The sequence below is a fragment of the Patagioenas fasciata genome, chromosome 3 (assembly GCF_037038585.1).
Source record: "Patagioenas fasciata isolate bPatFas1 chromosome 3, bPatFas1.hap1, whole genome shotgun sequence".
Taxonomy (NCBI): domain Eukaryota; kingdom Metazoa; phylum Chordata; class Aves; order Columbiformes; family Columbidae; genus Patagioenas; species Patagioenas fasciata.
Window position 1 is genome coordinate 17,262,915 of NC_092522.1, and position 12,178 is coordinate 17,275,092.

At 38.2% G+C, this 12,178-nt stretch overlaps 1 protein-coding gene across 32 annotated transcripts in view; it reads left to right on the forward strand.

Annotated features, from left to right (window-relative positions):
• Nucleotides 1–12,178, forward strand: part of NRXN1 (neurexin 1) — a 731,497-nt gene that overhangs the window by 339,873 nt on the left and 379,446 nt on the right. For all 32 annotated transcript variants that reach the window (XM_071805868.1, XM_071805870.1, XM_071805881.1 and 29 more), the window contains 3 exons: nt 100–222; nt 6,566–6,947; nt 7,450–7,640. In XM_071805868.1, the coding sequence (XP_071661969.1) occupies nt 100–222; nt 6,566–6,947; nt 7,450–7,640 (696 nt within the window). The remainder of the gene's footprint in view (nt 1–99; nt 223–6,565; nt 6,948–7,449; nt 7,641–12,178) is intronic.

The following is a 12,178-nucleotide window of genomic DNA, read 5'->3' on the forward strand; positions in this document are numbered from 1 at the left end:
CCCAGCCAGTCTCTCTGTCTCTCTCTCTCTCTTTCTCTGTGAGGTTCACATGTAAACTGATTTAAAGATTGCATAATGACTGTTTGGCATATCCTACAGGCAAAGGTCCAGAAACCCTTTTTGCTGGCTATAACCTCAATGATAACGAGTGGCACACAGTGCGTGTGGTTCGGCGAGGAAAAAGTTTAAAGTTAATGGTGGATGACCAGCAGGCCATGACAGGTAGTGTGGCATTGTGACTTGGTGTTACTGGGGGGAAACACGAAACAAAGTACGACAGAAGTAAAATGCCTTTATCTGAAAACAACAGATACTTTTTCTTTGGTGGGGGAGGGGGGCGGATAAGATCAAAAATCCATGTTACACATCTTGAAATACTGCTACTACAAGTGTATTATTACACTTTATATTAAGGTTACTCTATTATTCAAATTAATGAAAAACTCCATGCTGACCTAAATGAATGTTTTTGTACAGTAATTGGAGAGAAGTAATTTAATACATCACTAATGAGAAGGCAAGTAAAATGGATTTGGCAACACCCTGGGGTTATACTAAGGTTAAACTCTAAGCCATTCCTGTAAGAAAGAATTTCATAAATGTTTGAAGGATATTCCATTGTGTTTTAAATCTTGCGTCAGCTGTCCTCTATAATTAAATGTTAGGCAACAGGTTTTTTCTCAAATACTAAAATAGCAGTTGGGATGGAAGAACAAACACGGGATGAATGCAAGCAGCTGTTAGAAACATATTCCTTTATGTGTGTTATCACAAATGAGAAGATTTTTATTTTGTTCGATTAAAGAGAAATCTTACATAAGTGTTGTTAACAGCAACAGACCTGGCTTCTGGTCCCGATTCTTTGCACAATACAATGTCCCTAATTGTGCTATCTATTTAGTATTTTACTTTGTTTTCATGTGGTATTAAATAGCTTTTATAATTTAATCTAAGCTTGGTTAAAATGGTAACAATTTTAATAGGTTTTTAAAAGGAAAGCACCTTCTTTAGTAGTCTTTTTTACCTGAGCAGAACACTGAAGACCACTGGTAGAAAAGTAATTGCCATAGATTCATATAGCTGCAAAAACATATTTTCTAGAATCAGAAATTACCAGTAGATATTCCAGAGGTGAAGCGAAAATTTAATCTGAGTATGTGATGATGCTTTGGGTCATTCTTCCAAGAAAGCAGATAGCCTAAACCAGTTATTTTCTTTGTGAAAATAAATACATAGTACTGGAGGAACTACACTGAAAAACATCATAACCTTGCTGCCTCAACTGGCAGGTCCAGTAATATGGCAACTTCAGGGACATCTGCTAGTTAGAAGAAGCTGTTTTGGTCTGAATAAAATAGAGCATCTGAAACCAAATACAGATTTTCTGGGCTCCTCATGGCAGATTTTTTTTTATTTACAAATACTACGGGTTACAAAACTGCCCAAAAGTACTGTTTTCACCTTTGGGTTCAGTCCCAGTTGCTCAGCACAGCTTCAGAAAAGTTCAAAATATATGTGAAGGTTTGTTTCTATCATGTGTAGTCTAGTCACAGGAAGTAATAAGCAAAGACCACAGGACTATAGATTCTGGTAATCACTCTTCATTGTGGATAATTGTAGTTGTGATGAAATATCATGGTCCCAGCAAATACTCGAGACACCAGAACAGGCTTCCTAGAGAGGTGGTCAATGCCCCAGCCCTGTCAGTGTTTAGGAGGCATTTGGGCAATAGTGGTAGTCAATGGTGCAGTGGTAGTCAATGGCGCGGAGTCTAGTTGGAGGCCAGTATCTAGTGGAGTGCCTCAGGGATCAGTACTGGGGCCGATATTATTCAATATATTCATTAACGATTTAGACGAGGGAATTGAGTGTGCTATCAGCAAGTTTGCTGATGACACCAAGCTGGGAGGAGTGGCTGACACGCCAGAAGGCTGTGCTGCCATCCAGCGGGACCTGGACAGGCTGGAGAGTTGGGCGGGGAATAACCTGATGAAATTTAACAAGGGAAAGTGTAGAGTCCTGCATCTGGGCAGGAACAACCCCAGGTTCCAGTATAGGTTGGGAAATTACATATTAGAGAGCAGTGTAGGGGAAAGGGAGCTGGGAGTCCTGGTGGACAACAGGATGACCATGAGCCAGCACTGTGCCCTTGTGGCCAGGAAGGCCAATGGCATCCCTCGGGTGTATTACAATGGGGGTGGTTAGTAGATCGAGAGAGGTCCTCCTTCCCCTTTACTCCGCCCTGGTGAGACCCCATCTGGAATATTGTGTCCAGTTCTGGGCCCCTCAGTTCAAGAAGGACAGGGAACTGCTGGAGAGGGTCCAGCGTAGGGCAACAAAGATGATTAAGGGAGTGGAGCACCTCCCTTATGAAGAAAGGCCGAGGGAACTGGGTCTCTTTAGTTTGGAGAAGAGGAGACTGAGGGGTGACCTTATTAATGTTTATAAATATATAAAGAGTGAGTGCCACGAGGATGGAGCCAGGCTCTTCTCAGTGGCAAACAATGATAGGACAAGGGGTAATGGGATCAAGCTGGAACACGAGAGGTTCCGCTTAAATTTGAGAAAAAAATTCTTCTCAGTGAGGGTGACAGAGCACTGGAACAGGCTGCCCAGGGGGGGTTGTGGAGTCTCCCTCTCTGGAGACATTCAAGACCCACCTGGACATGTTCCTGTGCAACCTCACCTAGGCGTTCCTGCTCCAGCAGGGGGATTGGACTAGATGATCTTTTGAGGTTCCTTCCAATCCCAAACATACTGTGATACTGTGATGCCATTAATTAACATGCTTTAACTTTTGGCCAGCTGTGAAGTGGTCAGCCAGTTGGACTAGGTGATCATTTTAGGTTCCCCTCCAAATGAACTATTTCATTCTAGCTTTTAAAGCCAGAGAGTCTTTTCAGTTGCCTCCTGATCAAGCGAAGTCTTCCTAAACTCCATGCAGGAAGTTATGTGGCCCATCTGTGGCCTTCTCCATCGGTGATGTGGGAACTGGCATGAGAGAAGAAGCTAAAAGGAACTTGAAAGTCTGATAACACGGGAAACCTGCTGTTAGTCCCAGGAATATTACATTTTCTACATGGAAAAATCATTATTGCTATGCAGTACTGTGAATTTTTTTTTTCTTTCAGCACAGTGTGTTGCCAAAGCCTTCGTGGGCTTAACTTTTCACTCCCATCTGTCAGAAGTGTACACAATGCAGTTTAATGTGTAGTAGCTTTGAATTTCCTAAAGATATAGTGCAAGAGTTGCCATATCGGATTGGAGAGCTCTTGTTCTAAACTGCTTAGAACTTATCTTTCTGATGTCCCACCAATCAGAAATATGTTTAAAATTTAAATGGGTAGTTACTCCTGTGAAATATTATTATTGCTATCTTATGGGAACATGAGGAAAAAATGGACTTTCTCCCCAGAATTCCAGCTTCTCCCTGCCATGGACTGTGTTTTCCTTTTTTGATTCTATTTCCTATGTCACACGTGAAAAAAACAAAACAAAACACTAGATCCAGAAAGCTTAACCTGAAGGGGAAACCAGTAAATAATTCAACCTTACTTTCAATTTTTTACAGGTTATAAAATTATCACCTTTTCATCCATGTACTGAGCTTAGTTATCTTTGACAAATGCATAATTTGTGCATGGATAAATAATATCTTTCAGAATCATAATTAACTTTCATTGGAAGTCATAGAGGTGGTTTTGAAAGTTTTTATGGATCACAGAAGAGTTTTAATACTTGCAGCCCTGATGCACTTTGTTTTCGGAAAATGTATAGAAAACAAACGTGGACTGAAGGAGGTCACTACAGTTGGGTAATGGAAAGGATACCTAGTTTATGGTTATGAACAGAAAATCACTTGACCTTTTGTATGTCCCATAGCCTTGCAACAGGTAATGCATTCTGTGCACCAACCTGACAAGTTAAAAACAAAAAGCCCAACCTTGTAAGCACAAACTGCACTCTCTCTTTTTCTTCATTGCTGTAGCTGTGAATACTGTGGAGCATTATGTGAAGTCTCAAGTCCTGTTAGCATGTTTGTACAAGTGAAATGTTAAAGGGAAAATTGGGATGTGAGCCCAGATTCTGGAACTTTTTTACTACTATGCTCAGGAAAAAAATACATTTAAGATAGTGAATGTAGTGAGGATACTGTGCTTCAGGCCAAAGCTTAATGGAGGTTTGCCATGACATTTATGCAATGCCATCTGAAGTGATATAAGACTGGAATGCATAATGTTCCTTCTCTAAAACATGATCTTCAGCTCTCTCGCTGTGATCTAATATACAGCTCTTGGCCTTGTAGTTTGGCATTTTTCAAGACAGTTTCCTGAGTCATTGCTGCAAGGAAGAACCCACCTTTGCTATAATAATACATCAGAAATGGTATCTTCAGACCTGATGTTTAGAAACAAGAACATCAAGAAGGCTGTCCTTGATGATTAAAGTGCCTCTTGCGGTGCTCAGCCTGAGTGACTGCAGATCCCAGTTGCTGATGGTGTTCAATGACATCAGTAGAGTTAGGTCAGAATGCATCCTGAACCTAAGTAAGATGCTTGTAAATTTTTATCATAAATTATTGGAGCATTTTTTAAACTGTATTAAAGCTTGCAGACCTGTTTCCACTGTAATTGCATAAACACCTGTATTTGTATCTCAGTGCTGTGCCTTAATCCATGTCTGAATCCATCTCCCTGAGAAAAGCCCAAATATCCACATTCATCTTGCCCTTATCCTTTCCCTGTTCACACACACATACATGGACACTTGCTTATAAAAACTATGAAGATACAGCTGAGCCTGCCTGAGGGCTTTCTGCACCACCAGTGAACACATCCAGGCTGGGTCAGAGCCCACGTTCTCCTCTTGGAATAATATGTTCAGGAGAGGACAGAGGGAAGTTGGTCTGTCAACACCTTTGCACTGCAATTGTATGAACTTCTATTATAGAGAAGTTTTATTCCAGTGTTTATTCCAGCGTTTATTCCAGCTTGGCTGGGTCTGCTGTTCACCTGCTTTGTACTCCATGAGAGATATGAAGCATCTAAGGAACTGGGAAATCTAGTCCATGGTTTGCAGGAGGTAGATTAAGTGGCAAAATTGATTAGTAATAAAAGCTGTTTTGTCATCATACCCACACAATGTGACCATGAATCAGCCTTGTGGTAGTACTGCCCTACATTCTTGAAATGGCTCTGTTAGAGAAGGAAGCTCTTCAGTCGAAACAATTTTGATGTGCTGGGTAAGGTATTTAATAATTAGCTGAAAAACTTTCTGGCCTGCACACAGCGTACCCTGGCAGTGTTGATCCTTTCCTTCAGATCAGCTGTACAGTCAGCAAACCTTGGGCTTTCTGCTGTGCAGGACTTCTTGCATGACAAAGGAGGACTCAAAGGTAGCTGTGGGGCTTGGTGTTGGCCACCTTTCTGATGTAAGCAACTGTTGTTATTTTCAGGAGTACAAGACATTGGCATACACCCTTGCTACAGGCTTTCTACTTGGTCTGTCTCTTAGGCTCTGCCTCCTTCTCCCATGGTTTATCCCCATACTATAAAGCTACTTGCTTTTAAAGAAGGCTCTATCCATCCTTGCAGCACAGTTTTGCAGCAAGGCCAGCATTACTGTACCTTAAGACAGCTAAAACACGAGGAGTAATATCCCCCAAACTGTTATGTCACTCTTCCATGCAATCTAACATAGTTTTAGTTCTGAGATTTGCCTCTGTGTTCTTCACACTGTGTTAATTAATTGCACTTGCTTATAGTAAAACTATGTCTGATTGTGTATAGAATCACAGAATCATTTCAGTTGAGAAAGACCCTCAGGATCATAGAGTGCCATCATAACCTAACCTAACTCTAGCACTAAACCATGTCCCTAAGAACCTCATCTAAACACCTTTTAAACACCATCAGGGATGGTGACTCCACCACTTCCCTGGGCAACCTGTTCCAATGCCTGACAACCCTCTCTGTGAAGAATTTTTTCCCAATATCCAATCTAAACCTCCCCTGGTGCAACTTGGGGACATTTCCTCTCGTCCTGTCACTTGCTACGTGGGAGAAGAGACCAACACCCTCCATGCTACAACCTCCTTTCAGGTAGTTGTAGACAGTGATAAGGTCTCCCCTCAGCCTCCTTTTCTCCAGGCTGAACACCCCCAGTTCCCTCAGCTGCTCCTCATCAGACTTGTGCTCCAGACCCCTCACCAGCTTTGTCAGCCAACTCTGCACTCTCTCTAGTACTTCAATGTCCTTCTTAATGACGAGGGACCCAAAACTAAACACAAAGTATAGGATTTTTTTGACAGTTTGATATACTGTGGTATTGTGCTTCAGTTTAGAAATCTCGCCGTTGGCTTTATGCAAACATACTGAACTCAGTGGAAAGGCTCACAGATATTTACCAGAAGTTTGGATGAATTTAAAAGAATTCTCTTTGGAACCAAGAACTGGCCTTGCACATTTTGAAAAGTGTGAAGCTGATGCAGATACCCAATCACATGGTGTGCTTTTTGAGCTCCCTTTTCTGATGCTAACATGTGTTTTCTTGTTGCTGTTTAAAGGTCAAATGGCTGGTGATCACACGCGACTGGAATTCCACAACATAGAAACAGGAATAATAACAGAACGGCGCTACCTGTCTTCTGTACCTTCTAATTTCATTGGGCATCTGCAGAGTCTTACATTTAATGGCATGGCATACATTGACTTATGTAAAAATGGAGACATCGATTATTGTGAGCTTAATGCAAGATTTGGATTCAGGAACATCATAGCAGACCCTGTAACCTTTAAAACAAAAGCAAGTTACGTTGCATTGGCCACACTACAAGCATATACATCTATGCACCTTTTTTTCCAGTTCAAAACAACCTCTCTGGATGGATTGATACTTTATAACAGTGGCGATGGAAATGATTTCATTGTGGTTGAATTAGTAAAAGGGTATGTATGGATTAGCATAATGATAAAAAAAGTCTATTAAAAAACGTATATAGGAGAAACACAAGAGAAACTTTAGGGTACAAATCTTTGTCTTTTTCTTCATGTTAAACTTCATATGCTTTATTGTGACTTTTTCTTTCAGATGAAGCTAGATGCCTGGAAAATATGAAAGTAAATAATAGGTATAACTTCTATAGCGTTTATCACAACAAAGTACTACTTTATAGCCTTCCTCTTGTTCTCTCTCTACGTATGTATGTGTGTGTTGGTACTCAAAGCATTCATTAGTTTCCAGAAACTCGGGACTGCATCTCAGCTCATCTAAAGAATGGTGATTACTCTGAACTAAGACTGCTTCCCCATTTGGCATTCATTGTTGTCATCCGATTTTACCAGCACTACTGAGGAGCATAAGGAAATAAGAAATATTAGACATCTTAATTAGTGCCCCCTTGCTATATAAAGAAAAAGGAAACTTTTCCATATTTTTCTCTTTTCCCAGGTATTTACACTATGTGTTTGACTTGGGAAATGGTGCAAATCTCATCAAAGGAAGTTCTAATAAACCTCTGAATGACAACCAGTGGCACAATGTGATGATATCAAGGGATACCCACAATCTCCACACTGTAAAGATTGACACTAAAATCACAACACAGAGCACAGCAGGAGCCAGAAATTTAGATCTCAAAAGTAAGTACAGTAATTCATGTATAACCTACAGTGAGGGTCATTACAGAATGGTAACCCACATAAATCATGTATGTAAACTGCAGTATAATTTTGTAATACCAAATGAAATGTTTTACTTGTTAGTAATTAATTTGATCGCAAGAGATGACATCGTTATCTTAGCCTAGCAATGCCAGTTTACTAGTAGTTCTGCACAATTAGGTACTACTTTAAATGTCTGAAAATACCACAGGAAAAATAGTAGCAAATGCTAAAACACAGAGTGTCCCATATATACCAAAAGATAATTGGGAGGCTGAAGGAGCTCTAAAATGTCTATGAAAAATGCTTGATTTTTTTCATGAATGTAAGTTTTGTAAGTGGCAGATGGAAGCCACAGCCCAAGCTTTACAGCATGACTGCAAAGGCTTTGCAGAGCTGATGGTCTCTATGTTAGAGAACTGGAGAACATTTTGACCTGTCCCCCACTGTTTGGTATTCCACATAAAACCTACCTTTTGTTGAGAAAATAAATACAATGAGGTATTTTGATATCATAAAAATATCTTGCAAGTAAAGCAATTTATGTGACAGTCCTCTAATCAATCAGATATAGATACAAGTTGCTAGATGTATTGAACCAAGAACATACACTCACCTAAACACATAATGTGTTGTAGTTTCAATTTCAAGGGTGGAATAAACTCTGTTTTATAGATCTAAACCTACATTTTGTAGGTCTGGCTGAATTCTTAAGATCTGTTTTTATAAACCAAACTGATACATATGTATATTTTAAAATAAATAATAGTATTAGTTGTAAGGATGGGATTTTGAAAAGCTAGTTTGCGTCAGAAGAAAATATCTTTTTGAAAGAATATGTAAGTACACTTTTAAAATACTGCCTACCTAATCAGACATGAGGAAATATTTTTGGGTGCTGTGCAAAAGTATTGTGTATTCTAACTTTCTTTAAACAAGTTCTGATTATGAAAACCAAAATCTAATAACAGTCAAAGAAAATGTAATAGTTCAAAATCCAGGATGTTCAAAGTAGATATTAATTTTCCATCAAGAGCTTATTCCTTTCTGGATTTTCTTTTAACTACCTCTGAGTTACAGATCATAAGCTGATCCTAGTAATTATTCTGGACTTTGTGATACTCTACATGTTTGCTTCAATTAACAGTGCTATTAAGATTGTAAGCAAGACTGTGAAAACTGTATCTTGATATGTCATAATCTTCAATAAGAGCCTCTTTTTCTTGAATACTTGGTTTATCAAGTAAAGCTTTCTGGATAGCTCCATTATCAAAATCGTATTTGAAATCTGTGCCGTGTTCATTCTCATTTTTGCATTCTTGTAAATATGGTCGATGTTTATTGAGGCAATCTAATATTTCACATTATTTTTGATGCTGTAGAGAAAGCATTCACCATATTCTTTCACATTGTTTGCAATAATAGGTACTACATATGCATATGCATATGTATGTATATGTATTTAATCTGTTTTGTTTTGTTTTGTTTTTTTTCCCCATATATTAATTAGACAAGAGTAGGAAAAAAAATCCTGATAAGAACTAAGTTAGCAGAGTCATCTACATCCTTTCCAAAACGAATGTAGTGGTTTGGTATGTTGCATTATTTTGAAGTTTGAACAATGTGCTTATTAAAGGCACTAGAGGGCACTGTTATTTCACTAAATGCACTGCTTAGTGCATTCACAGAGAAATCTCATCAGAGAGAATAACCTATAAATTCCAACATTCCTTTGTTTTCTTCGCTTTGAAAATTCTACTTTTGCTTTACCCTTTTGAAGTAGAACTGTATCCAAAGCTGGTGCAGTTTCTAACCTTGAATTTTAGTGGAAAAAATTGAAGAGCAAGAAAAAACATAATGAAGCAAGGAAGGTGAATTGTATTAGGTGGTGATTTTCCATAATTCACCACCCAGGACACGTGGCTAGTAAAACAATAACAAACCTGACATATTCAGTACAGTAATGTATAGCAAGCATCTTTCTAAAGCTAGTCTAGCATACACAGGGCCTCAACCACTGTCTTCTCATAGCAGTATGTTTAATTTTATTTTATTTAATATATTTTGTTTTCTTTTACTCAGTCAACTTCCTTAAATATGGTACAGTATAGTCATGTGAATTTTTGTTGGATTTTTGGAGGAGTTCAAACTGATATATTTTAGACAGTGAAATAAAGAGGAAAAAAATATGCCTTTCATTATTATTTTTCTTCCTTTGTATTCAGTTGAAATGCTTTCCTGTAGCTTGTTCTTACCTATTTTATGTCAGTGTTTCTTATGGTGATACATCTCTGTTATGCTATAAACACTTTGCTGATACAAGCAGCTATGGTTAATTCATTGTCCTATATTATTTCAGCCCTAGCAACAATGTAAATTCAAAATTATACTTCTTGCTAGTGATATCAATAATTCTGTTTAACCAGAGTTAGCATTAGGTAAAATATAAATGTCTACAGACACTACAGAATCTGTAGCCTTACTGAGTAATTGTTGAGTTACGAAATTTCAGATGCTGAAATCCAAGCTAATCCTGGAAAAGTAAATCAATATATGCAGGGTTTTTTTTTTGCAAATGCACAGTGAATTCAGTACGAAGATATGACACGGATTGTGTTGTAGAGCCTGCACAGGATTTCAGTTCTCTGGGGAAGCAGACAGTTGCCATAAAATTATGAGAGAGAATTTCCACTGTATGTTTCCTAAAGGGTGCAGGATTTGGCTATGTAATGTAGAAGGTCCATTATTACAGACATGCATAACCTCTGGTACAATTTCAGTGGATTGGAGTGGATACCTGTGGAAAAGCATTAAATTATCCAGCCTAATTATTGCTATAATTAGGTGGGTAAATTTTAAATTGGAGACAAATAAATGAGTGAAAATATTTCTGTGTTTGGATTCCAAGAACTGTGTTATTTTTTCTAGCAAAGAAAATTAGCAAAGTGTACTCAGATGCAGTTTTAGCAGATAACCCATGAAGAGAAAAGAGTCTTAACAGCAAAGGCAATGCAGCTCAAGCCTGTCAACATTCAGTTACATGGAAAATTTGCTTTAATGTATTTCATGAGCAGATTCCCTGTCCTGCTTTCAGTATAGCACCAATGGTTCACATGGCTACAATTCAAGGCCTTCACAGGCTGAAATTCTTGGGTAGAGGGAATTCATGCTTGCTCTACTTAGTCTTGTGCTTTTATGGTCTTGAGTGGTCCAAGTAGCCTTGAAGTGGCACAAAAATTCAAGAGGAAGTGGAATTTGACTTGTGCTGTTGTTCATCACTGTTGTCAAGAAAAGGTTGTCTCCTTTATTCAGACTGTAGATATTACAACATCTGTAATATCTCTTCCCTCTCCACATTTTCTTCCTGTGGTGCGGGAAATTGGAGTTCTGTTCGAAATTTTTTTTTTTTAATATTTGAAGATGCATGATCGGCTGTCAAGGAGGAGCAACATCTTCAAGCATGACTTCATATCCACTTACCTGCTAGAGCTTAATCTTCTTTTTCCTTTCTCCTACAGCAAACATGCAAAAACCTAGAAAAATCCACTCAGAATGACTGTCAGAAGATCAAAATATTTTAGCATTTTAATTGTTTATAAATTGAGACAAAAAGTTGAAATGTTACTCTTCCACAAAATGAAAAGCTAGGGAATGCTACTGTTATTTTAGGTTTAACAATAAATAGTTACAAGCTTTTCTAGGACTTGGTAGTTTCAGTACTTCAGTATCCCACCCTATTCCAGACTTTCTAGCTGTGATGTATCCTCCAGGATGAACTGCAGTCATACTAAATTTGATATTGGAATAACTATATTTTCTTTTTTAAAGTAAATCACTATCACACACACAAAAAAAATCCTACTCAAATCAACATTTGTGGTTTGATTTTTTGCTGCCTGTGCAGCATTTCATACATCTTCAAGACATACTTTTTTGAACTGACATCCAAAGTTTCAACTTGTCTCTCTCTGTTATTCTCTTCCGTATGGCCTTCCTAAATGTCAATTTTAGAGTCCATTGTAAGTCACATATTATTCCTGTGCTGTTATATCACTACATCATCAAAAATGCTGCTCATACTGGAGCATACATCAGAATCAGCTTCCTTGGATTTAAAAATCCTGCCTGGATATCTTGTCTTTTATTTCTGTAGCTCTTTACTGGCCTCTGTCTTCCTCTATTCCTTTGTCAGATATGGGTGCTGTTACTATGTACATTTGCCTTTCCATTTGCTGTTTTCTCCAATAATGTGAAAACAGCCTGCTCTGAAGCATCTGGGAGAAAAGTAATCATATTAATATCTGGTATCACTTCAGTGGTTTTGCAAAAGTACTTTAAATATGCTACTTACATGTACATAAAGACTCACTTATAAATTAATTCTTCCTTGTAAACTTTCAATGCAATTAACTAAATTATTGGTAGATTTACTGGCCTGGCGTGTTCATTGATGATTCATGATAGTCACTTAATCTATAGATATTTCATTTGTCAGTCAAGGTTATTCATACTATGAA